This window comes from Enhydra lutris, unplaced genomic scaffold (assembly GCF_002288905.1).
Source record: "Enhydra lutris kenyoni isolate GAN:26980312 unplaced genomic scaffold, ASM228890v2 scaffoldscaffold64, whole genome shotgun sequence".
Lineage (NCBI taxonomy): Eukaryota > Metazoa > Chordata > Mammalia > Carnivora > Mustelidae > Enhydra > Enhydra lutris.
The window spans coordinates 1,846,526-1,874,347 of record NW_019154148.1 but is presented as its reverse complement, the minus strand read 5'-3'; the positions used below and the strand labels follow the sequence as shown (position 1 = coordinate 1,874,347).

The 27,822-nt window shown below is 40.8% G+C and overlaps 1 protein-coding gene across 1 annotated transcript in view; it reads right to left on the bottom strand.

Moving 5' to 3' along the window:
* The window catches only part of LOC111158920 (DTW domain containing 2), a 97,666-nt gene extending 83,137 nt beyond the window's left edge, over window positions 1-14,529 (bottom strand). The window contains exon 1 of the mRNA XM_022521251.1: window positions 14,297-14,529. Coding sequence (XP_022376959.1) covers window positions 14,297-14,529 — 233 coding nt within the window. The remainder of the gene's footprint in view (window positions 1-14,296) is intronic.
* Window positions 14,530-27,822: the final 13,293 nt, after the last annotated feature.

Below are 27,822 nucleotides of genomic sequence, written 5' to 3'. Positions count from 1 at the left end.
CTGACAAGGTCATTCGTTATCTTGCTATGTGATCTTGAGCACATCACAGGTTTTCATGTAGGTTCTGGGGAGTAACTCCTGATTTGGAGGCAAAGGTTATAAAAATATAATCATTGAAGCCTAGTAGTTTTCAGCTAATTTATAATAGAACGACCTAAGTAGGAGTTGAGATTTTTCTCCCTTCTATCTTTGCAATGCTTTGTAAGAGTAGAAGAGAGAAAAATTTACAATGCGTTGCAAATGTATTATAAATACTGTTTTCAATCATTGGGATTTATCTTCTTTGAAATCTATACAACCCCCCCAAAAAATAAATAAATAAAATCTATGCAACCCAATTAAGGTTAATTACATTCTTAAAATATAAATGGAATTTTCAAATAATTTCCCTGAGAAAATGTAATCAAATAACCTTTTTCTTCTTTTCTCGTTAAGGATGTAGGAATAAATATGTAGGTTTCCTGTCAGACTAAGACTTACTGGCTTCCTCGGTGAATGCTGTAATACGAGAGTAATCTGTCACTCTGGGCATGCTATCTCTGACAGGCTGTAGGCAAATAAAATTATATATGATAGAAGTAGAGATGCTAGGACTTACAAAAAACATCTTCCAGAAGTTTAATTAAATTCTTATATTCACTGAAAGCTATTTTTCTCATAGTACTGATTTTAATCAAGAAAATCTCACACAGCCAAACTTTAAAAAATTAGTGAGTAGGTTCACAAGAATTACTATTTTTAAAAGATTTCTTTCATCCACTATACAAAGGCAAATGTAGAACCCAGAAAAATAGTGTACCTCAAATTTCCTAGTACTCAACAAAATTTTTATAGTCCCAATGGAGTGAAAAAGCAAAGAACAAAGAGTTTCATAGCTTTTCAATAGATTAGTTGAATAGATACACTGCATTACACAAAAAAATGCCAACAACTTTCTAATTTTAAAATAAGCTTTGAAAAACTAAATACCACAGTGCCCTCTACTGTCACTTTAAAAAACTTAATCTATAAAATAAGCCAGTTTTCAAATTTCTTAAACTACATTCAATATAACCAATGAAAGAAGAAACAGCTCTTCATTATTAATATATCATAATTACACTGAAAAGAAATTAAAAAATAAAAATTTAAAAATATATGTATATTATAATTAGATTTTTATATAATAAATACAATGTTAAGTAAATTTTCACATCCTAAAGGGAATAAAAACAGGTAACATCTACCATGTCTGACTACTTCAAGTATATATAAAAATATACTCTCATGTCCACCAGGGTTGCTTTTATCACTACCTTGTTTTATAACTTCTTCTAGGATTAGAGGAAGGCTAAGCTTAGAAAGAAAAGAGAATCACTGTTAGAAGAGAGAAAGTAAATAAATGAAACAAGATGGGATCGGGAGGGAGACAAACCATAAGAGACTCTTAATCTCACAAAACAAACTGAGGGTTGTGGGGGCAGCAAGAGGGTGGTGGGGTTATGGACATTGGGGAGGGTATGTGCTATGGTGAGTGCTGTGAAGTGTGTAATCCTGGCGATTCCCAGATCTATACCCCTGGGGCTAATAATACATTATATGTTAATAAAAAATTTTTTTAAAAAAGAGAGAGAGAGAGAGAAAGTAACTCTGTAAGAGAATCTCTTTAGATGAGACCTTCCAGAAACCTGTGCCCCAGAGGGAATGTCTACAGCGGTGATTTCCAAAGTGGATTAAATAAAACGATCCAATGGGTCATTACCACTTTTACTTTGAATTAAGCGTTACTAATATTTATTATATGGAATAACGCTTCCTCCTTGGGCTGATATGTCATATGGTAATATGTTAGGATACATGATATCCTGATCGAAAAAGAGGCTTTCCTCTTAACATGAAGTGTTAACAGTGGCACCCACAAATTCTTGAGCAAGGAATCCATTTCTTCGTTGTTATCTTCAATTTCTTTCATCAATGTTTTATAGTTTTCAGAGTACAGGTCTTTCACCCCCTTAGTTAAGTTTACTCCTAGGAATTTTATTATCTTTGGTGCTATTGTAAGTGGGATTGTTTTCTTAATTTCTCTTTCTGCCACTTTATTATTAGTATATAGAAATTCAACATTTCTGCACATTGATTTTGTATCCTATGACTTTACTGAATTCATTTATTTGTTCTAGAGGTTTTTGGTGAAGTGTTTGGGGTTTTTTTGTTTTTTTTTAAAGATTTTATTTATTTATTTGACAGAGAGAAATCACAGGTAGGCAGAGAGACAGGCAGAGAGAGAGGAGGAAGCAGGCTCCCTGCTGAGCAGAAAGCCCGATGCGGGGCTCGAACCCAGGACCCGGGATCATGACCTGAGCCGAAGGCAGCAGCTTAACCCACTGAGCCACCCAGGCGCCCCTGGGGTTTTCTACATATAATATCATGTCATCTGCAAAGAGTGAAAGTTTTACTTCTTCCTCACAAATGCAGATGCCTTTAATTTCTTTCTCCTGTCTGACTGTTGTAGCTAGGATGTCCAGTACCTGCTGAATAACAGTGGTAAAAATGAACATCCTTGACCTGTTCCTCACCTCAGGGGAAAAGCTCTCAGTCTTTCCCCACTGAGTATGTTAGCTGTGGGTTTTTTATATAAGGCCTTTGTTAGTTATGTTCCTTCTCAACCTACTTTGTTGAGGGGTTTTATCATGAATGGATGTTGTACTTTGTCACATGCTTTTTCCTCATTTAATAACATGATCATATGATTTTTATCCTTTCTCTTATTGATGTGCTGTATCACATTGATTGATTTCCAAATACTGAGCCACAGTGGAACAACCTGGAAATACTTCCCACTTGACTGTGGGTTCTTTTCAAAGAAGCAGCTCCTTGTTTCATTGATCTGTTCTACTGTTTTCTTAGTTTACAACTAAGTAACTTTAAAAAACAGTATAAAGATTAGCTGAACTGTGGATTCACATCTTACTATCTTTAACAACTTCACCAAACACATGCCTTATGCCTCAAAATAATGGATAATGGTAGCATGACTTCATCACAGTAAGCGAAACATTTTTAAGTGGTTTAATTCACGATTGCCTCTTCCTTTTTAAAATCTTTTTCTGTGTGTGTGTTTTATGGGGCACCCCATACATTATTATATAATAAGTACAAATAAACATAGATAAATGTGTCTGGCTACTAGAATTTCATCCTAAATTTTTTAACTAACTGTGGTACATAACCAAACTAATTCAGGAATCAATGGCCTAGAAATAAACTTGTTCCAACGATAGGAACTATAATCAAAAAAATTTTTAGTAAATTTCATTACAATTAAAGAAGGCTTAAGAGGAGCCAGATGTCAGGACAACGAAGCCTTACACTCAGAGAAATGACTATATACATCAGCTATATAAAGCTCCTACTAAAATTGCAATGCAAAGTGACAGATCAACTAAGACTGAGAATCTTAAGTAATTGTTGGGTCCCCCAAAATTGGGTCCCCCAATAATGGTTCCGTGATTAAAGGAGCGAGACTGATACAAAGCGAAGGTCAAGCAAAGCTTTATTTCGCACCAAGCATCAGGAATCAGACCGATCGTCAAACAGACCGGTCAGGGCACCCCTCCAGAGAGGATGACCCCTCCCTGCTTTCCAGACTAACTTTTATAGAGCAAAGGCCATGTGGCTGGGCCTGGCCACACACAGATGGCCAATGAGATTTTTAACACACACAGGAAACTCCACAGTGATGCTAGGTGACCAACTGAATTACAATTTACTCTAGTAGACATTTGAACCAGCATATCGCCTAGTTCAGAATTGGTGCCCAAAAGGGGCCCAAAGGGCGGGGCCCATACTCCTTGGTAACTAGGGAGACAGTATGCGCCCCCCACTGATTGAATACCTCCACCTGGCCTGACCCACCTTGTATTTGGACTTTGTTACCTGGGACTGGTTTCCCGGACTTGCTTTTAAATAAGTTCCCCTGGGGGGGACAAGGTCAATTTAAGTTTTACAGCAAAATGGCAGTTCGACGGGGGTGGGGCTGCTCTGGCTGAATAGGCCCTTACAGTAATCATAAAGTAATCATCTATATTCAATTGTCCTATTATTTACTTTCCACTTTCTCCTGTCCTACAGAAATATAAATTGTTACCAAAAAATAGCAAAACATCTTTCTTAGTAGCAAATTACGTCACTCTTCCCTCTGCAAACTTTTATTTTATACTTTCATAATCTCTCTTAAATATTAGTTAGATAAATTTGCTCTCACACTCAGTTCACTAGAAATTTTAGAGGAAACAATTTCTCAATCATTTCCTATGGCCCAAGCTATGCATTTATTGGAAATTGGGTATTGAACGAATAATAACTGAATGAACAAAGAATATCCACATGATTTATCAAAGTAAGCCTCAAAGTCTGTGTGTATCAGAATCCTGTTTCTTATCCACTAACGAAGGAAAGAGAATTGCATGAATGTCCATCCTGACAAGCAAGGAATCAAACACTAAAGTGGTCCCAAGGACCAGCTATCCTCATTAGAGAAATTTTACAAAGCATAGCATAGACTTAAGAGCCCATTTTACTAGGAAACATTTCCATTTTGTTTATTCTTTCCTCTCCTTTCCATTCCTAAAAACTGTATTTTAAAATACAGATTTTTATGTAGCTGATTCAATAAGGAAGTATTCCTCAAAATTTTATACAAATAAAAATTTTGTATAAATTCTCAAGAGACCTGAGAATTTTTTTTTAAAGATTTTATTTATTTATTTGAGAGAGAGAGAGAGAAAAAGAGAACAGTGGGGAGTAGCAGAGGGAGAGAGAGAAGCAGGCTCTCCACCAAGCAGGGAGCCCGATGCGGAGCTCGATCCCAGGACCCTGGGATCATGACCTGAGCCGAAGGCAGATGCTTAACAACTGAGCCACCCAGGTACCCCAGAGAATTTTCTTTGATATGAAAGAGAAAATATCAGGTTTAACTTAAATATTTACTTAAATACTTAATACTTAAATATTTAAGAGAATATAATGATGTTATGGAATAAGCCACTGATTTTGATATAATTCAAAGAGTGCTTGTCATCAATGTAACATTTATCTGTAGCTGGAAAATGAATACTTTTGAAAGCCCCAGGACGACAAAATCTCCATCATGAGGCAATTTATTTATGGTGACCTACAGCACAATACATGTAAAATTATTTACTTCCCCTTAATCTCTGAATCTAGAAAAACTACTCTAACCTGGAAAAAGTTAACTAAAGCAAAAGAGACCAATTTCATAAATAATAATGATTATTTCATGGAGGAGGAAAAGAAAGAGAGAAAAGAGGGGAATAGGGAAAAGGGGGAAGGAGAAGAGAGAGGAGGAGAAAGGACAAAAAAGAAATAAAAGAACAAATGAGAAAAGTAGAGAGGAAGAATTATTTCTTAAAGATTTGTAATTTGAGAGAGAGTGCGAGAGCGCATGCACGTAAGTAAGGGGGTGGGTGGGCCGGGAGTGGGGAATCTCAAGCAGACTCCACACTGAGCACAGAGCACAACCTCAGGCTCAATCTCAGGACCCTGAGATCATGACCTGAGCTGAAATCCAGAGTTGGACTCTCCGACCGAACCACCCTGGCACCCCCTAAGGAGGAAGAATTTGTTGTTAATTGCACACTTTTAAGTTACAAGCACTATGCTAAATACCTTCATTCAATCTCAAAAACCTGTCAAAGATGCGTCGCATTATTGTTCTAATTTACAGGCGGTAAAAGCAAGGCTTAGAAAGGTTAAGTAGCTTCTTAAGAAAACAGAGTTCTAATTCCAAAATGCATACTCTTCAAGCAATCCGTTTTTGTGGATCCCACATAAGCATTTAATGATCAATGAAGTTATACTACATAATTGGACCTAGTTTCCCTAGCCCCAGAAGGCCTAGCGCTAGCATTAAGACACTTGGTGATAAACAAATAAACCTAAGAGTCTGAAAGAGATGACCAAGAAGCAAAAGGTAAAAACCAAAACCAAAAATTTTTTAAATTCTCCAGTACAAAATGTCTACAGTAATTAAGGATATATGGTTAGACACAAGGAGCAGGAAAAGGCCAAGCCACAAGAAGCTAGTAGAACCATGGAGAAACAGACTTAAGTCAAAAGAACAAACAATTCAAACTTTAAAGACAGGTAAGACAGTATTTGAGCTGGACCATGAAACAGAGTAGCATCTCAGACAGCAGGCATGAGGGAAGAACACTTAATACAAAGGGAATAACAGAACAAAGGCATAAAGCAGAACATAAAAAGCACCTGTTTTAAGGGGACTAGTTCCAGGTAGCTGGAGAAGAGGGTATGGGATGGGTATAGTGGAGGAAGAGATACACCAGGCTTTGGAAACCACACTGGAGCCGGGACTCCGTTCTCTACCTGAAATACGAGCATGGAAGGTCTCCAGGAAAGGAATATCAGGAGCACACCCAGATGTTAGAAATCGAATGACCTCTGTTGGAAAAGAAGTTAGAAAACAATTTGGAAATTCCTCAGAATGGTAAACAGAGAACTACCATATGACCCAGAAATTCCACTCTTAGGAATATATACCCCCCAAAATTAAGAACAGTAACTAGAACAGATACTGGTGTAGCAATGTTCATAGCAGTACTATTCACAAGTGTCCATCAACAAGTGAGTGGGTAATAGAGAAGCAAAGAAAATGAATAATGGATAAACAAAAGTGATATACACATACAATTCAGCCATAGAAAGGGAAGAAATATTGATAGGCTACAATATGGATGGAACTTGAAAACATTATTCTAAGTAAAATGTTAGAAACAGAAGGATAAATATTGTATGTTATATGAAGGATCTGAAATAAGCAAAGTCATAAAAATAGAGATTAGAAGAGAAGTTACCAGGGGCTGGGCAGTGGGGGATGGGAGATGGGAAGTGGTTATTTAGTGGGTATACAGTTAATGCCAAAGATGATGAAAGAGTCTGGTGTATAGATAGCAGTGATGGTTACACAACATTATGAATATATGTCATGACTCTGAGTTATACAGTTAAAAACCATTAAAATTTTAAATATTATGTCTATATTAGCACAAGTATTTTTTAAAAAAGGAAAGAAAGAAAGACAGCCTGCCAAGTAACATGTCTACATAGACAACAGGTCAGATATTCCTTATCCACAGGATAATCCCTCTTAACCTTTGCAAAGTCCTGAGACTCATTCTCTATCTTTTTATTTTTCTCCCTTGAGTAACTCTAGAAGACTTGTTACTTCACTTCACTGCTGCCTTTTTCCCCACAGCCTTCCCATGAGGCTTCCAGTAGAGAAAACCAGAAGACAAGTAAACAAACAAAAAACTCAACAGGGGAAAACAAAATAAATTCCTATCAGTAACATCTTCAAATTTGTCTTTGTGACTGAAAAATGAGGACTTCCCAACAGAAGTAAGAAGCTGAACTTAGCCAGGTAAAGGATTCAAGAAATAAAAGCTCGACCTTAAAAAAGACAGGAATTAAAAAGCCCTCATCCCAAAATAACTAACAATAGCCAAGAAAAAGGGAAAAGAACAGAATCTATGGATTCGAAACCCACAAAGAAACACCTCCCTGGAAGTATTTTTATATGTAGCAGGAAAACAAGGGTAGTCATACTGTTCACTTCAATACAATCCTTTATTATGTGGTATAGTAACAGAAGTATGAAAGCTAACGCAGTCTGCCTCTTACTAGTCCCCTCACCTTCAGGGTCTATAAAAAGGAATAACTATTTAAATCACAAAGTTGTCTCTCGTGTATTAAATAAAAATGCACACGTAAAAGCACTTTGTAACCTGTGGGCCCTTTTTAAATAATACCAAATTTTAGACAAGACTATTTCTGAATATTTTCTCTCTATATATAAGCATGAACAGAACAATGAATTATTAATTTTGGGCAAATGTACTTTAAAAATTAATGTGCTTTGATGTTCTTTGAAGAAAACAACTATCCATCAGAGGGTAATGATATAATTCTTATTTTTCTTTCTTGGGGAAAATAAATCAAACATTTAGAAAGCTCTAATGTGCTTTTTTAAAATTGGTCACTCCTCTTTGGAGACTTAATTAAGATTAAGAAAAAAAATTCCCTCTTGACATATATCATCTTTGTTCAACTTTGAACACAAGATTAGCCAGCACAGTAATTTGTAAATCAGTTAGCTTTCCACATATATTACAAATGAACGACTTCAAAGAATAAACATATTTTCTATACCAACAGGAAAGAACAAATTAACTTAATACTTTTCTCTTGGGAACATGATACTTTTGATACAAACAAAGAATTAAAATTTCAAACTATCTACGTTTTTACTCTAAAAATCATCATGAAGAATCTAGTTGATTTTAAATTTACCAAAGTAGTCTGTTTTCTAAACCTAAGGGTTGATACCAATTCAACATTTTTTTTTAAAGATTTTATTTATTTATTTGACAGAGAGATCACAAGCAGGCAGAGAGGCAGGCAGAGAGAGAGGAGGAAGCAGACTCCCTGCTGAGCAGAGAGGCCGATGCGGGGCTCGATCCCAGGACTCCGAGATCATGACCTGAGCCGAAGGCAGCGGCTTAACCCACTGAGCCACCCAGGCGCCCCCCAATTCAACATTTTTAATATATTCTATTTTTTTAAAGATTTTATTTATTAGAGAGAGAGAGCATGAGATGGGAGAGGTCAGAGGGAGAAATAGACTCCTCACTGAGCAGGGAGCCCAATGTGGGACTTGGTCCTGGGACCCCAAGATCATGAACTGAGCCGAAGGAAGTTTGTTAACCAACAGAGCCATGCAGGCGCCCTTAATATATTCTAAACTAACTGCCTTGGGAATCACCATTTTTCACTTGTACCTACCATACTTGTAGGCTGATTTACCCTGCTGTTTAAGCAGATCAGCCATAATGCTGTACATGAGACCTAGAATGAAAAAGCAATGGAGCTAGGAGCTGTGGTGCCCTGAACAGATCACACCCAACCCAACGTCATGATCAGTGCTCAGCTCAACCAGCTACTGCTCCAAAAGGTGGTCCCTGACCTGCTAGGTCTTCCTGTCCTGACAAAAGCCAGAAATCTGCATTTTTTAAAATAAAACATCTGGACTTTTACCTGTTAGAACTAATTTAAAAACACAAAATACTAGTTCAAAACAAACATCTGTTGGCTGCCCATGTGTGGCTCTTGCATTCTTCTTAAACACCTGTAGTTTCCCACCTTCCCTCTCTCCTGATTTTTATCCCCACCAGTTGTTTCTCCAAAATATGCAAACCTAAAGAATAAAGAAAGCTTAAGCCATGGAACAAAGGAGCTAGATGTTGTTAAAAGATAGAAACCTGGAACACTTCAAATTTTCTAAGAGACTAGATCGTAAATCTTTTCACCAGAAAAAAAGATAGAATAATTACGCATCCCAAGCTGCCAGTGTTAATTGTACTACATTTTCTAAATGTATTAAAGAAGAAAGCATTGAAGGGAAAAAAATTCTATCTCAGAGCTTATCTGTGTCAGTCTGTGTACATGCCCCTGCTGCTGTTTCCCTCCCTCAATTAAAAAATACTGCATGTTTTGACATTATTCCATTATTCTAAGGACCAGTGATATCTCAGTGGTTTCTAACTCTTACCCTCAGGCTCATGGCAGCATCTCTAGAAGACATGAGAGTATAATTAAGATCCTAGCATCTTTACTAGAATGAGGTTCCAATTCTTCCCAGTCAAGACTTTTAACATTGTATCACCAATCATCTGCAATTTTTAATAAAACAGAATATAAATTATTACAGCTAAAAGTTACCTAGTGAAGTCACACTTATGACAACCATCCAAATAAAAAAATATTCCAGTGCTTGGTGTGTTGGATCCAAGTACATTAGGCTGAATTCCTCTTAACCTCCCTAACATAACTTACCTGGCCCTTCTCAGTACAACCAATATTAATCTCTACAGCTCTCTCCTCTCCCTCCTTTCCACCACATTCTCCAAATATACTCCTCTCTCTACCCTGTGCCTCAACAGAACACACTGCTAATGAAATAGGTATCCAGTAATAACAACAAATCAGTTTGGGATCTTTTAAAAAATATCCTGTTCATGTTTATGAGAGCTTGTATTTCCAACTAGTAAGAGTCTGTTCTGAAGTTAACCTGAGTTTGTACTGCCTAAATAAAACCAATTTTTGGAACTCACTAGGCTATGACAATTATAGTAGTATGTTTAGAGAAATAAATATGGTTTTAAGTAAATGGCCAAATAATTATAACTTGCTGATCACTCAACTCAATGAATGCATTTTTGTTTTAATAGCTATTAGGGCGCCTGGGTGGCTCAGTGGGTTGAGCCTCTGCCTTTGGCTCAGGTCATGACCTCGGGGTCCTGAGATCGAGCCCCGCATTGGGCTCTCTGCTCGGCGGGGAGCCTGCTTCCTCCTCTCTCTCTCTGCCTGCCTCTCTGCCTACTTGTGATCTCTGTCAAATAAAGAAATAAAAATCTTAAAAAAAATTTTAACGTATAACTATTACAAGCCTAAATGTAGATATTCACCCACGGAACTAATAAAACTCCAAAAGCTTAATGAAATAGAATATAAAGATGTATCAACTAGCTTATATATTACTAATAACACCTAAATACTCTCCATATTTCTAGAACTGTAATATAACCTATTAGAATAAATAAAATGCATACTATGCCAAGGGTGAGAACAGCTTTAAAGGTACAAAATTTCACTAGAAAATGCAAAGTGCTGGGGCACCTGGGTGGCCCAGTGGGTTAAAGCCTCTGCCTTCAGCTCAGGTCATGATCCCAGGGTCCTGGGATGGAGCCCCACATTGGGCTCTCTGCTCGGCGGGGATCCTGCTCCCCCCCTCACCCGCCTGCCTCTCTGCCCACCTGTGATCTCTGTCTTTCAAATAAATAAATAAATAATCTTAAAAAAAAAAAAAAAAAAGAAAATGCCAAGTGCAGAAACACTGGAATGAATCATAATCCTAAAATATTAACTAAATATAATTGAAAACAATTATAAATCCAAGTCATTTTTATTTTTTAGAAAGCAGATTAGATTAGGGTGTAAAGAGGGATAAAAAGACAGAGCAAAGAGAATTTTTATGGCAGTGAAAATACTCCACGATATACTATAATAGTGGAGATATATATTATTATAAAGTAATCCAAAAGCAAAACATATACAACACCAAGAGTAAACCCCTAATGTAAAACTGTGGACACCGAATTATGATGATGTTCATCTAATTTAGCAAATGTACTACTCTGGCAGGGGATGCTGATAAGGGGGGGAAGCAGGTGGGGGTGAGGATACAGAGGAGGTCTCCTCTCCTTCCACTCAATTTTGCCATGAATCTAAGATTTCTCTAAAAAATAAAGTCTAGGGACGCCTGGGTGGCTCAGTTGGTTAAGCAGCTGCCTTCGGCTCAGGTCATGATCCCAGCGTCCTGGGATCGAGTCCCGCATCGGGCTCCTTGCTCGGCGGGGAGCCTGCTTCTCCCTCTGCCTCTGCCTGCCACTCTGTCTGCCTGTGCTTGCTCTCTCTCTCTGACAAATAAATAAACAAAATCTTTAAAAAAAATAAATAAATAAAGTCTATTAAGTGGAGGGGGGAGCAGATCAGAAAAACTACAAATCGTTGCTAAATGTAGTAGACTCATTTTCTTTAAAAAAAAAAAATGTATACAGCATTTATAATTAGCAGGTCTGAATCAACTAGAAACTACATGACAAAGCTAGCACAATAATTCAGCCTTGGATTTATCAGTACCCTATTGAGACCTCTTTGCAGCATTGTTAAGTGTTATCTCCTAACACCTCTAGGGAGTGTGTTTAAATAAAATGTACTCACACACCCCTTCTGTTCATATATGCAGTCCCTTACAGACACAAATTACTTATCCTCCTCAAAAGTCTAAACGGAGTGTCTACTTTCAATAGGACATTTGGGAGATATAAAAAGATTCTTACACTCAAGATCCCTTCCTCTGAGATCTTACAATCCAATCCTGGGAAAAGATCAAAACGTCCAAGGAAGGATACTCCAAGTAATCAAGTGGTAAACACACGAAACCAGGCTGTCCGTCTTTTCCTTCACAGAATGCCTTTCTCCTGACTGGATCCTTCTCATCTTTCAAATCTCAGTATAAATGCTACCACCTCAGAAATATTTCCTGACACCATCCTGTGATTTTCTGTCACAACGTCCCACTCCTTTGCTTCACTGCTGGTTTGTTGTTCATTTTCCATTCTGTAATTGCATATTTGGTTGCTGGTTTATAATCTGCAGCCAGTAACAGACTGAATATCCCAGGCAGGTGCACACTCCACTGTATTACCAAGAATTTGCAAAGCATTCAATAAACACTGGTTAAATGAATGCACAGGTCTGGGGCTCGGGACAAAGGGCTGGGCTAGAAGTATTGGGGTAGAGATGATAATTTACCCATGAAAACTGGTAAGATCGCCTGTCGAAAATGTGTGGGGTTCTAAGAGAAGAGAATCTAGAATCAAGAACTGAGGAAGCCCAAACATTCAGAGTTTGAGTAGAACAGGCAAAGACTAGGACAGACTAGTCAGATAAACCATCAGGAAGCCGGAGATACACAGTGTTCCAAGAACTTAGTATTCCCTCCCCCTGCTTGTGTTCTCTTACTCTCTTGGTCAAATAAGTAAAATCTTCTAAAAAGGGGGCAGGAGAGCTGGGGTTGTTTAAACCTCTGCCTTTGGCTCAGGTCATGATCCCAGTGTCCTAGGATTGAACACCTTGTTGGTGGTCCCTGCTCAGCAGGGAGTCTGCTTCTCCCTCTCTGCCTCTCCCCGTTTGTGCTCTCACTCCCTCACATTCTCTCTCAAATAAACAAAATCTTAAAAAAAAAAAAAAAAAAGAATACATTTTTAAAAAAGAAGTCAGTATTCAGGGGCGCCTGGGTGACTCATTGGGTTAAGCCTCTGCCTTTGACTCAGGTCATGATCCCAGGGTCCTGGGATGGAGCCCCGCATTGGGCTCTCTGCTCAGCAGAGAGTCTGCCTCCCCCTCTCTCTGCCTGCCTCTCTGCCTACTTGTGATCTCTGTCAAATAAATAAATAAAATATTTTTTTTAAAAAGTCAGTATTCAAATGCAGAATGCTGCCAAGAGGTCTAGTGAAAAGTGAACAGAAAAGGATCCACTGGGTTTCATCGCAGGGAGGTTACTGGGAGTGTAGGATGGGATGACAAACTGCACAACTATGCCCAGATGAGGAAGCAGAGGCACTATCTAAGGGTTAAAACTGTGGAAGGCGGGGTGCCTGGGTGGCTCAGTGGGTTAAGCCTCTGCCTTCAGCTCAGGTCATGATCTCAGGGTCCTGGGATCGAGCCCCACATCGGGCCCTCTGCTCAGCAGGAGCCTGCTTCCCCCTCTTCCATTCCCCCTGTTTGTACTCCCTCTCTCGCTGTGTCTCTTGCTGTCAAAATCTTTAAAAAAAAAAAAAAAAAACTGTGGAAGGCAACAGAAAGATGGGTGATAGATGGAGACATTCAGTAACTCCTGAACACCCACAAGGTAAAGAGAACAGTTTATCTAACAGTATGAGATGCAAACAGGCAGGGAAAACAATCCTCCACATCCTGAAGTACCCCAACACCATGAGGTCATCCCGAAAGTCACTGCAACAACTAGGCATACTGCGAGCATTCAGTGTTAGCTATGGTTGCCTGTTTAACAGACTGTCTCTTCACCTAAGTGAAGACTCTAAGTGCCCCAGTGAGGGCAGAGACCATGTGTTTGATCCATGCCGGCGTTCCCAGCACCCATACAGATGTCTGGCACAATGTAGGTGCTCAATAAATCCAAACGAAGTCAGAATTCAAAAGGCAATCGTAACAGAAATAATACTGGTTATCTCTGTTCTCTAATTACTTTTACTTTTTTTTTTTTAACTGTACGATGACTACGTCACTTGGGCATAATAGGATTCGTTACTTTAAGTATTATTGTCATTACACCTGGCTTCCACCTTCAGACTCAAGATTCCTGACAGCGAACGCGTGCCTGCTCATCCCGCGACACGCTCGGGGTCTCGCAGGAAGTCAGGCTAAATACTCATGAACCTGGATCAACGGCATCTTACTAAAGGGCTGTGACAGCAATTTCCACAGAGTGATCCCAAGGTCACCAGCCAACCCAAGGTCCACGACCCTAGAGGCAGCTATCCCCTCGGCGAAGCCGGCGCCTTCCCGGCAGGGGGCGCTGCAGCCTCCTCCAAAGGCGGCCCCGGCCTTAGTCCCCGCCCCCCAGTTCCGCGGTCACCTGCAGCGGCTGCACTCGGGCCTCCGCTCTGCGGGCTCCACCGGCAGCTCCCACAGTGCGTCCGCAAAGGCGCTGTCAGCCAAGGCGCCGTCCGCCTCCGCGTCCAGGGAAGCCTCCGCCGGCGCTGTGTCGCCCTCCCGCCGCTCCTCGTCTTTAGGCGTCTGAGACCTTGAGGGCCCCGACGACCGCGCGACGGGGTCCCCGGGTGTTCGCGCCTCTTTTTGCGGCTCCATGGCCGGCACCCAGGTCCTGCTGTCACATTGAGCCCTCGCTGCCGCAGGGGGGCGCCACACGCTGGGAGAAACCGCCTCGCGCCGCGCGGCGTCACGCACGCAGGCCACGTACGGGGGGGCGGGTCCCCGAAGCCCAGGCTCGAGGTCCCGCCCCGCTGCGGAATTGGGACGAGCCTATTGGTCGGTGCTCGGTGGGCCATTATACCTGGGAACCAGGAAGGGAAGTGTGGCTGGTCCCGGGGAGCAGATGCGAATAGATAAGCTTCTCAGGGACAGAAAATAGGAAACCCCTCAGCGGACCCCTCAGGAGCAAACCCGAACGCGCCTTCTTTAATGTGTCCCCTTTAAAAGTGACAGTTAAATGGAATTCTGCATTTTCCACCTTAGGACGGCACTTTTGAGAATTAAACTGGTTCCGTGCATACCACAGTTGGAGCAGCGATGCGGTTGATCGCTAAAGGCCAGCAAAGGAGAGCCTGTACGGACTGACAGCTGGATTCGCAGCTGGTCCGTTTCATGCAAACTCTTCTCTAGACAGGCAGGGAGCTCTGTCCTGTGTCTTTTATATCTTGGCATTCCTCCTTGGCATCAAGCATACATTTTACACTAGACACCAAATATTTTATTTTATTTTATTTTCTCAGTGTTCCAAATGTTTCTTAAATGCGGTTTTTAAGTTATCTGAGGCCCCTAAGATCAGGAAGCAGTCGGAGGGCTGAGATACGGTGGATGGGGGCGGGGCGGGGGGGAAGCCATCAAAAGATAACTACTTTAAAAAAAGAAGAAAGAAGATAACTACTTTAGGAAAGAGAGAGAGAGGAAGGAAGGAAATGGAAAGGAAAGAAGAAAACTACTTTGCCCCAGTATTTGCAGCTCCTGGATGACAGCAATATAGCCTAGAGCGTTTTGAAAAGCCAAAGTGAAGTCCGCCTTAGAATGAAGGCAGAAATAGTACTTGCCCAAAATTGGGCTGTGATGCTTTTCATTTATTAATACTGTATGTGACTTCTACCACTGTTGAGCATTTAAAAAAAAACTTAGTTTTCATCAGTTATCTAAGTTTTGCAGTCATAATTATTCGATCCCAGAGCCATGAAGGATTAAACACAAAACAAAGCAGGTTCAACACTAACAGTAATAGAGCAGTATTGTAGTTCTTAAAACAAAGTACTTATTTCAATATTAGGTTTTCAGCCATCTTAAAACCAAGCTGATGAATAGAATACAGAGCTATTGTTTTTAATTATTTTGCATTCTTTTCTGCTGGAAACAGCACCTGTCCTTTCTTTTGGAGTACTATAAAGAGATAGAAAAAAGCTGAAAGACCTACCGGGCGAGGGATGGAGGATGGAAGAAAGAACTGACACACAGGCCAGCTGAAACTGGGAAATAATGAAAATCCAGAGACTGTAGAAAGAGAGGTGAATCAGAAAATAAAGAAATACTGGCTGCAGATTTGGGATGGAGAACCAATTCTTTAACTGCCAAAACTAAATTCTCATGTGACAACCTTTAGACACTTTTCTCTAGTTTCAAGACATGAAATGTTCTCTTAAGTCATTTAAAGTTCCTCCCAACTGTGAGGTGTGTGAGGGCAAATCAGTCCTGACAGCCTACTTATATTTGACTTTCCCTTTAACTCCCACTAATCAGATTACTGGCTGTACACTTCAAAGTAGGCAAAATCCAATCATTTATCTCTTTTACTACTTCTGCCCTTGTTTAAGCCCCCATCATTTCTTGCATAGGGTATTGCTATAGACACATAAATGGTCTCTTGCTCTCTCCTTGCTTCTCTGATAAATCTGTTCTCCCTGAGGTTGACCAGAATCAAAGAAAACTCCCACGTAGCAGGGATGCAGCCAGAGTTAGGCGAAAAGAGTCATCTGTCCTCTGGAAAGCAAGATATTCACCCAATATCCAGGTTTGTTAACCCTGACCTTGAGAAGCCCAAAGAGATGTATCACCTACCAAGCAGCTGCTACTTAATGTGAGATCACCATCCTGGGGTAGACTCGAGTCAGAATAGACATCAGTGATCCAACATCTAAGAAATGCCAAGACATCAAGAAGGGGAGCAAAAGTTCCTTTAAGGTATACTACTGATTTATGAGAGCAAGACTGTTGCAAGATAATCTATTAATATGTTAGTTTATATATCGTTTATCTCCCAGCTCCTAGTAGGTAACCTGGGTTGTTGGCCTCAGAACAGTGAGTGGTAAAAACTGATTAGAGACATCACAATATCAGGCCATGGGGTGGGGGTGTGGGCAGGTTGTTAAGGATGGTAAGTGTCCTTTTGGTAAAAGCAAAAACTAAAGTCCCACGCCCACTCCCACATGGTTCCCAGGAGATGAGGCAACATCCAGATAGGAGGAATAAGGGAATGACTTCATGCGTGCCTTGAGGGAATGAACCATTTCCAGCCTTGTAACTATCCTGCTGCCACCACCAGAATACTTGGGGCCAAGAAGACAAGAACAGTGGCATCTCACTGGTAGCAAATGAGGACAAAATTTCCAGGGGCCTCCCTGAGGTTTCCACACAAGATCCTTGAGACCTTAAATGTTACTGATAAGGGAAAGGGTGTCAGTAATGTCTGGGATTGAATACCTTGCCAGTGCAGTAGGATGAAGATCCAGCATTGAATAAACTTGGATTTAAGTGAAATAAAGATAGGGCACCTGGGTGGCCCAGCCAGGTGAGTGTCCAACTCTTGATTTCAGCTCAGGGTCGTGATCTCAGGATCTTGGGGTTGAGACCTAATACAGGCTCTGGGCTAACATGGAGCCTGCTTAGGATTCTCTCTCCCTCCCTCTTTCTGTCCCTTCACTCCTCCCCACTCCTGTGCACTTTCTATAAATCAATCCATCAGTCAATGAAATAAAACTGCATTTCCTGCCATTATTTGCTTTCTATCAATGCTGTAACAGATTACCATAAACTTTGTGGCTTATAACAATACGCATTTATTATCTTACATGTTTGTATATTAGAAATCTGACAGAGATCTCATAGGGCTAAAATCTACATGGGGGAAGGCTGCATTTCCTTTGGAGGCTCTAAAGGAGACTCTCTTTCCTTGCTCATCATTCAGGATATTGGCAGGATTCAATTCCATGTGGTTGTCATTTTCTTCCTGGCTATCAACTTTTTGATGTCACCCATATTCTTTGACTTGTAGGAGAAGCAAATGGTTGGTTACCTTTACTACATCTCATAGGTTTAGAAAATGAAATCAGCAAGACAGATCAATGGGAGAAAAGCATTCATATTTACTTAAAAAAAGATTTTCGGGGTGCCTGGCTGGCTCAGTGGGTTGAGCCTCTGCCTTCCGCTCGGGCCGTGGTCCCAAGGTCCTGAGATCAAGCCCTGCATCAGGCTCTCTGCTCAGCGGGGAGCTTGCTTCCTCCTCTCTCTCTGTCTGCCTCGCTGCCTACTTGTGATCTCTGTCTATCCAATTAAAAAAAAAAAATCTAAAAAAAAAAAAAAAATTTTCATGACCAGGGAGCCTTCCTAAGGGACAAGGACCCAAAGAAGTTGCTTTTACATTAGGTTGAACAAAGAAAGGCCAATTGTGGAAAAGTGACTCAACTATGTGGGCAGGCTGAAGCAAGATCAGAATTATTTTAACAAGGATGGTTTGTATAGACTTCTCTTGATCTCAATTTCCTGTCCTTGGCGATTAGCATGCGTTTACCTTCTGGAATAGAGAGGACAACTTTCATATAGGAATGAATATCTCCTTTTAAGCAAAAGAAGGAAGGTCAGTGTTTTTCTTGTATTTGCCATCTTTCAAGCGTCTTTCACTCAGAACAGTCAAAATGCTAAAGTGCCGTATGTCTGGGGCAGAATCTTCTGGACCTCTGAGCCAGTAATGGCAGGTTGAGTTCCTGTTAGGATTCAACTCTCCCCAGCCCCTTCTACCATAGAAAAAAGAAAACCACAGGCCCCAAATGGTGTCACTTAGGCCAAGTCACCAAACTGGGGCTTCATGCCAAACAATATTAGGTGACTGTTAGAGCCTTTCCCAGAAATGTAGTCTTACCTGGTCAGGTAATTTTCTGGATCAGGAATTGTCTGATCAGAACCAATGAAGTCATGTGTCACATGGACCCTCCCTATCCCCAATCCACATTAAAGGACCCATCTGTCCCCAAATGAAGATGACCTCACCTGAAATCATCCTTTTTTCTGTTTATGACTTCCTCGCTTCCTTGTCCTGCCTTTAAAAACCTTTCCTTGTCTGCAGCCCCTTGGAGCTCCCCTCTTACTTACAGGATGGGGTACTGCATGACTCAGGAACTGATTTAAAAAGCCCATTATATCTTCAAATTGACTTGTCTAACAGATCGGGTGTCAGCATGGGGAATCTGAAGCGAACTTGTGACAGCATTTGGGAGACAAGAAACGAGCCTGCGATCCTCTCTGAGTTCACAGTCTTTCTCTCCATTTCCAAGGGTACTTGGTGAGTCCCTCTTGGATGGAGTTTCACTCTGTTATTGGAGCTCCTGATTGGCTTTCCGATCCAGCTAATGGGTCAGTCTAGACTGACAGAAGGCTCCAACAGAACACCAGTCCCCACCTCCCCCCCACCCCACTCCCCCACCCCCATTCAGTCCACAGTTCCACACAGGATTCCCTTCTCCCATTCAAATCTGCTTACCCCCCCCCCCCCCCCCCCCCCCCCCCCCCCCCCCGTGCCACTTTGTTGGCTTCGTCCTTTCCCCAATTCCAGTCTGCAGTCTCCCCCAGTGGAGTCTGCTGGTATTGTCTGTGCTGGGAATTGCTAGTGGTGTGCTCATCAGCTTCCGCTGCATAGTCCAAGTAACCCAAACCCTGGCCTTTATTTCTCTCCACAGATTCCACGTTGGTACCTGCTCGTGGGCAGCCACAGTACTCCACTGGTTTGGAAATCAGCCCGTAGACTCCATTCTTTGAGGTCTGCTGGTTCATCCTTTCTTCAGTTCCTAGTTTCTTCGTTATGTCACTAGCTGGACCCCAAGACCTGACCTTTACTGTGCACCTTCTTGCACTCAATGACCTTTCTCCCACATTCTTCCTTAAGCTCTTCTTTCCAGCTTGTCCCTTAACTCCGAGTAAAAGGAAAGCAAAACCACCCCTCCAGCAACAGCAACTTACCTCCAGCCAGCCCAGGCACTCACAACAGTGTGAGCTAAACCCCTGACTCCCGTCTGCACACGTGGACCATGGAATTACCTCTGGATTGACCTGTGACTACCTTTATCTCATTATAATACTAAAATCCCAGCTAAGGAGGGGCACAAGCGTCATCTGCATAACTTAGGATGTGTGTCTAGGCAGGTTTCCTTAGGGTCTCTGCATAGGAGGACCAGGATTTCCCATCTAAATATTCATCCTTACCCAAATACAAGGAATCAATCCACCCTTGCTTGGGGAGTCACAGTTTGGAAGTTATTCCCCGTGATCTCCTTGCCTGCTGCTTCCCTTCTTTGTGTGGCTGTTCAGCCTGGAGCAGTTTCTGACTCACCGAGGAGCAATTCGTGTTGGTTCGGGTACATTACCACACATCGATAGACACATATGAGCATATAGATGCAAACAGAGACCTTACCGCTTTGGCTTTAAACTGAAAGCCATGATATAAAATAAGTACAAAACTCACTGCTTTATAGAAGTTGGTCCTAAATTACTTTCTCTGGCAGATGGAGTAAGTTAGGTTTACTTGTCTAGATGTCTAAAACTTCTATTTCAATGTGTGGAGATTTTTAAGATTTGTATTTGTCCCTGGAATTAATTTTTTTTAAAGATTTTATTTATTTATTTGACAGAGAGAGAGAGAGATCGCAAGTAGTCAGAGAGAGGGGGGGAAGCAGGCTATCCACTGAGCAGAGAGCCGGATGTGGGGCTTGATCCCAGGACCCTGAGATCATGACCTGAGCTGAAGGCAGAGGCTTAACCCACTGAGCCACCCAGGCACCCCCTCCCCCCCAGAATTAATCTTAAGGAGGTTGTGCTAGAGTTTGGGCACGAGAGCCCTTTTAGTAGTTTTTATTTTAAAAAGGCCTCTTTTCCCTTTTTCCCCCCACTGTGTCAGGCCTTTGGGGGGCTGTTTCTATTTTAAAGACATGACAAGATTCATAACTTCAAGGAACAGAGAAAGAAGGCAAGTTCCTCCAAGAAGGACTTTGCTTTCCTAAGGCTGATAATTTAAATGCCTTTTGAGATAACAGATGTTTTGCAGTTGGAAAAAGGAATAGTTTAATTTTGAATTGCCTCTAGAGCTGACTTTTGCATTGCAAAAGATTTGTAAGATAAGGACAGTAACTCTCGGTTTCTCAAAAAATTGGGTCGTAATTTAAATAACATGGATTGATCCACCTCTCCAAGTATATCATCTTCAATGGGCTTCCTTCCTTCTGGGGACGAGGTTGTAATTTTAAATATTTCTGGCAGTACTTACTAACTCCCCTTGGGTTGAAGAGGGGCTCCCAAAGAGGGTGCAAAGGATACTAACTCCCCGAGATTCAAAGTCACTTCCAAAGACAGCCAGAAGAAATAACCAATAACCTGCATGTCCTAGGCAGGCAAAAAGCCAAGCCCTTTTATCTAAAATAAGGCAATCGCTATCCCTGGGAGAGAAAAGATCAATAACCAATGGGTCTGGGTTTGGAGGGGAAGAGACAACTTAAAAAGATTTTTTTTTAAATATTTTATTTATTTATTTGACAGACAAAAATCATAAGTAGGCAGAGTCAGAGGAAGGGAAACAGGATCCCTGATGAGCAGAGAGCCTGAGTCGGGGCTTGATCCCAGGACTCAGGGATCATGACCTGAGCTGAAGGCAGAGGCTTTAATCTACTGAGCCACCCAGGAGTCCCAACAACTTGAAATTTTATTGTCCTCTTTAGACTGGACACTATAGACAAGAGATCCAGAGGAACTAATGTAAGAATTTTCACCCTTTGCTGCCTTCTGCCAGTTTTCCCAGGATCCCCTCTGTAGGCTCTGGTATGTACCAGAGTTTCCCTTTAGCTGTTTCAGGGAATAACATAGCCATTTACCAGAATGTCCTTCAGTTTCATAAACTCTGGGAGGAGCCCATATGGGGGCCCTCCTGTGAAGGTAGATATGAGGGTATCTGCAAGGCCATTAATTTGGTAGACTTTAGATTATGGTTGTGTGGTCCCTTCAGAGTGGAAAAACAATTCAGACAGAGGATTAGTAGAATGAGTACTTGAAGGAGGGAAGAGGAGAGCAGTAGGAGTTAGCCAGTCTTACAGTCTTGTTTTAGGTACCTCTTATGTCTTCAGTTTTTCATTAGCCTTTTGCAATGAATCTTTCAATGAAACTATTTTTGAATTCTGAAACCTTTTGGAGGCTTCTGCTTGGCAATTAAAAGAGGTATCCCATTCTGTTTAATTTGGGAACCCTTGGTTTCAGGTGCACTTTTTTTTTTTTCAAGATTTTTATTTATTTTATTTGACAGAAAGAGACAGCAAGAAAGGGAACAGAGGGGAGTGGGAGAGGGAGAAGCAGGCTCCCTACTGTGCAGGGAGCCCAATGCTGGACTCAATTCCAGTACCTTGAATGACTTGAACTGAAGGCAGACACTTAACCACTGAGTCACCCAGGCACCCCTCAGGTGCACTTTGTAAATGATGATATCTAGCTGGAACATTCCCTGGAAAGGCCATCGTATTTCTAGGCTGTAATTCTCTAGAAGGCTGATAGCAGTTTGGGTAGGACCCTACGTGAAAATGGCGTTAACCCACATGTCTTCCAGCCAAATCTAGCTGCAAATAGGATGCAACTGACATTTCTGCCCAACCTTTTTGGGGGCTGCCCAACCTGATGGTTACCAAGCCAAATTCTTTAGGACACAAAACAAGCTTGTAAATTTTTTCGGTTTCTGGGACCATGGTTCATATATATAAAATAAGCAGGTGTGCTGGAAGGTGGAGTGCTTAATTCTTTGGTTTTTAAGGATCCCATTCCATTACCATTTATTATCTTTCTTTTACGTAAGCCTTTACCTCATGTGCACATTAACAGAAACAACAGCACCAAGGAAATGGAGCTGTGGACACCAGGAGTTAACAGATACCAAACCAACGTGGGTTCCTCATTGGGGAATCAGAAACTGCTCCAGGTTGAACAGCCACACAAAGAAAACTTTTTTGCAGCAGGTAAGGAGATCACGGGGAATAACGTCCAAACTGTGACTCCCCAAGCAAGGGTGGATGGATTCCTTGTATTTGGGTAAGGATGAATATTTAGATGGGAAATCCTGGTCCTCCTATGCAGAGACCTTAAGGAAACCTGCCTAGACACACATCCTAAGTTATGCAGATGACGCTTGTGCCCCTCCTTAGCTGGGATTTTAGTATTATAATGAGATAAAGGTAGTCACAGGTCAATCCAGAGGTCATTCCATGGTCCACGTGTGCAGACGGGAGTCAGGGGTTTAGCTCACACTGTTGTGAGTGCCTGGGCTGGCTGGAGGTAAGTTGCTGTTGCTGGAGGGGTGGTTTTGCTTTCCTTTTACCCTGAGTTAAGGGACAAGCTGGAAAGAAGAGCTTAAGGAAGAAAGTGAGACAAAGGTCATTCATTGAGTGCAGGCAGGTGGGCAGTAAAGGTCAGGTCTTCAGGTCTAAGTGGTGACAGTAGATATGTAAAATTTTTTACCTCTGGATGGTATTGCCGTTATGAATTTGTAAAAGAATTATGTTTAATTGGTCAGTTGGTTTTAACAACTGGTTATAGAAATCAGTATTCATAAAAACTATAAGAAATATAATAGAAACCAACCCAAATACATTCAAGTTCAAGAGATCTTGGAAAATATTCTATATGAGAGCTTGTTTAAGTTTGATGGTTTAATTAAGAGAGATGCATCTTTAAAGTTCTCAGCATTAAATGTAAAGCTTTTATTCTACCTGAGTTTTCTAGCTAAATAAGCTCATTTAAAGTTCTAAAAGATCTTCTAACCAAAAAAATAATAACTCGGGATTATGGCTAATTTTGCCTAATGTTTAGTAAAATGTTTATAACAATCTAGAAATGATTGTTAAGAACAAGTGAATTAAATAGATGTGAGCAAGATCAAAATTTATAAATGAAGTTTTCAGTAATATGGTCTGCTTAAATAGTTTCCCCGAATCTTTCTGGTAACTTAAAACATTAGAGTTTGGCTAAGTTAAATTAAATTGTGGATAGTCACTATGTTATGCAGAACTGGGTTCCCCTCTCTGAACCAAAAGATAAAACCAAAACAAAGAGTAGGAAAAGGAAGGGTTTTACCTGAAACAAGTAAAGGAGAACACTAGGGATATTTCCCCAACATAGTGTCTCCCAAAACAGCAAAACTGGGTCTAGTTTTAAGGTAACAGTACATACATATTCATGAAGGGGCTTGAGCAATGGGGGAATTCAGCATAAAATTGGGGCAAAAGTCATCTTTTTTATTTTAAAGATTTGATTTATTTATTTGAGAGAGAGTGAAAGTGAGAGAGATCACAGAAGGAGAGAGAGAAGCAGAATCAGTCGCTGAGCAGAGAGGCTGATGCGGGCCTCGATCCCAGACATGACCTGAGCGGAAGGCAGGGAAGGCAAACAGTTAACCAACTGAGCCGCCCTGGAGCAAAAGTCATCTTAAGGTGACAGAGCCAGATAGAAGTCACAAGGGCCCACAAAGGTCAACACCATCAATTCTCTGCCTTTAGCTGACCCAGTATCTGAGTGCTCAAAGGGGTTTAAATCCTGCAAATATAACTCAAGAATTATTGCTTTAAGGAGATCTTTATTTCTGAACCAGAACCATCAGTTTTACCACTGATTTATTGTTCCTGATATGATTAGGCTGTCTTCTGGCCTAATAGTAGCTGTTTGTTCTTACATTCTTTCATTCCTTTAAAATTATTTCAGACTACTGAGGTCTATTCTTTTGCAATTTCTACATATCCCAGGAAGTTCTGCAAGATAATACACTTTGGGCCAGTAGTGCTGGTCAGGCCCAGATCACAAGATGGCAGGGAGCCTAAAATGACTCTTCTTATGTCTAGGAAGCCATGTCTTATCTTTCTTTTTACAGGGATCCCTAACTCTTTCTGCTTACAATTAAATCTCTAGATCATTTCCAAATAAGATAAAATACTAAAACATAAAATACTAAGCATGGATTTATCTACTTTAGGCTTCTTATTGGAGAAACTAAAAGATATTTGATAGTGCTACATTAGAAAATTGAAAAAGGCATATCCTGAGGGGATGAAGTAACTGGGTGATGGAATTTAGGGAGGGCATGCGATATAATGAGCACTGGATATCATATAAGACTGATGAACCACTGAACTCTGTCTCTGAAACTAATAACACACCGTATGTTAACTAACTGAATTTAAATGAAAAAAAAAAAAGAAAAGAAAAAGGCATAGCCTTTAGAAATTATGAAATATATTCATAAATTTGCCATCTAAAGAATGCTGGTATAACAATTCAAAATTACTACTTAGTTTTCAGAAGACATAAAGGTTTCTGAGGACTAAAAAAAAAAAAATCTTAAAACATGTAATTAAAGCCACTAAGGTTTATAGAAAAGGAAACTTTGGAAAGGAATTTTAGTATGTGAGAACAGGTAAGAAGAGCTGGAGGTTTGAATGATACATATGGTAATGGATCAGAATTGGAGACATCAGTATAAATTCATGGTTAGGTTAAGATGGATACAGATGGTCGATACTGAGAAATATGTGTAAACATATATATATGCACAGTATAAGACATGTATTTCCTTGTGCTCTCAACTGACAGGGCTTAGGAGCAACAAGATTCCCTGTAGCAATAAATGTAACTACACCCATTTCTTGCTTTCTAACGCTATTCAGTAATAAAAAGAACCAGGGATCCATGGAGAAAGGGAAAATTCCTGGAACAGGAAATATACAAAATGAGCCTATACAGGGGTGCCTGGGTGGCTTAGTCGGTTAAGCATCTGCCTTCAGCTCATGTCATGACGCTAGCCAGGGTCCTGGGATCGAGTCCAAAGTAGGGTCCCCTGCTCAGTGGGGAGACTGCTTCTCCCTCTCCCAATGACCCTCCTTCTTGTTCCTGCCCTCACTCTCTCTCTCAAGTGAATAAATTTTTTAAAAAATATTTTTAAAAAATTCAAAACGAGGGGCCCCTGGGTGGCTCAGTGGGTTAAGCCTCTGCCTTCGGCTCAGGTCCTGATCCCAAAATCCTGGGATCGAGCCCTCCATCGGGCTCTCTGCTCCACGGGGAGTCTGCTTCCTCCTCTCTCTCTGTCGGCCTCTCTGCCTACTACTTGTGATCTCTGTCTGTCAAATAAATAAATTAAAAAAAAAAAAACCTCAAAACGAACCTACACAGCATTTTCTAGTGCCACAGAGTAAGCAAATGATAAAAATAAAAATAATTTTTTTAAAGATTTTGTTTATTTATTTGACAGACAGAGATCACAAGTAGGCAGAGAGGCAGGCAGAGAGAAAGAGGAAGGGAAGCAGGCTCCCCGCTGAGCAGGGAGCCTGAGGCGGGGCTAGATGCCAGGACCCTGGGACCATGACCTGAGCCGAAGGCAGAGGCTTAACCCACTGAGCCACCCAGGTGCCCCAAAATTAAAAATAATTTTTAAATGTACACAATAATGGATGTATGTAGAAGGGACAAAGGAGCCAACTGAAAGAGTATCCAGCAGCCAAAACTAGAACAATTTGAGCCACAAAATAAATAACTCAACATATGAGTTCATGTAGCTATAAATAAATAACTGAGTAAATAAATAAAATGGAGGAGAAGGGACAAATCCCCCTTATAGAAGAATCCCAAATAATTTGTGGAGATATGTAATAATTTATGTAGACATAACTCCCCATTCCTTAAATGTAGTCTGTGTATAGTGACTTCCTGAAAAAGAATATAGTACAGAAAGGGACTGGAGGGAGAGTAACATTTCAGTGGAGCAGTCTGATAAATGCTCCCTCAGTGAGATGGTCAAGGTCAATGAACAGTGATAAGTCATGATGAGAGATGATGTTATGAAAATGGCAATTGTTCTCTGGGTTCTTCCTTTCTCAAAACTTTAACTGCAGTCTAATCTAACAGAAACATCTAATAAATTCCCAGTTGAGGAACTTGCTACAAAAATACCTGATCAGTATTTCTTAAAACTGTCAAGGTGATTAAAACCAAAACCAAAAACAAAAGGTCTGAGAACCTCTCACTAAGAGGAGTCAAAAAACGCCTGGTGGCAAATGTATGATATCCTGGATGGGATGCTGGAACAAAAAAAAAAAAAAAAAAAAAGGAAAACAAAGGGGGGGAAAAAAAGGAAATCTGAATAAAAGGTGAACTCTAGTAAATAATAACATATTTATTCTAGCTTATGAATTGTGACAAATATACCATGATAATGTATGGTGTTAATAATAGGGGAAGTGGGTGCTGGATGTAAAGGAATTTTCCGTACTGGCCTTAAAATTTTTCTCTAAGTCAAAAACCATTCTGAAAAATAAAGTATTTAAAGAGAAAAGGACAGTTGTAAGCAGTTAAAACATAAACTACAAAACTACAAAAAGTTCCCTATCATAACAGAATCATAAAATCCCTAGGACTAACCTTAAGCAGAAGTAAGTCCTATATGATGAAAAAAAGTAAAAAATTCACCAGATGATATGAAACATCTGATAACTGAAGATGAATAGCATTTGTCTCTGTATAAAACCAAATGTAAAAAACACGTCACTTCTTCCCAAACTATATAATGTTCGTATAAACCTAAGTGGGATTTATTCATTGCTGGTACACATGTAAAATGGTAGGGGGCATCTAGGTGACTCAGTTGGTTGAGCACTGGGTTCTTGGTTTGGCTGTGGTCATGATCTGAGGCTCTGGGGATTGATCCCTATGTTGGGCTCCCAGCTCTGTCCCTTTCTCCCTGCCCCACCACCCTGCCCCCCACATCACTCCACCTGTGTGCACTCTCTCTTTCTCTCTCTCAAATAAACAAACGTAAAATTGTCGGCACCCGGGTGGCTCAGGTCATGATCCCAGGGCCCTAGGATCAAGCCCCATCAGGCTCCCTGCTCAGTGGGGAGCCTGCTTCTCTCTCTCCCTCTGCCTGCCCCTCCCCCTTGCTTGTGCTCTGCCCCCACCCCCGCCACCGTCAAATAAATAAATGAAATCTTTTTTAGAAAACGAAAAACGGGGGCACCTGGGTGGCTCAGTGGGTTAAAGCCTCTGCCTTCAGATCAGGTCATGATCCCAGGGTTCTGGAATCGAGCCCCGCATCGGGCT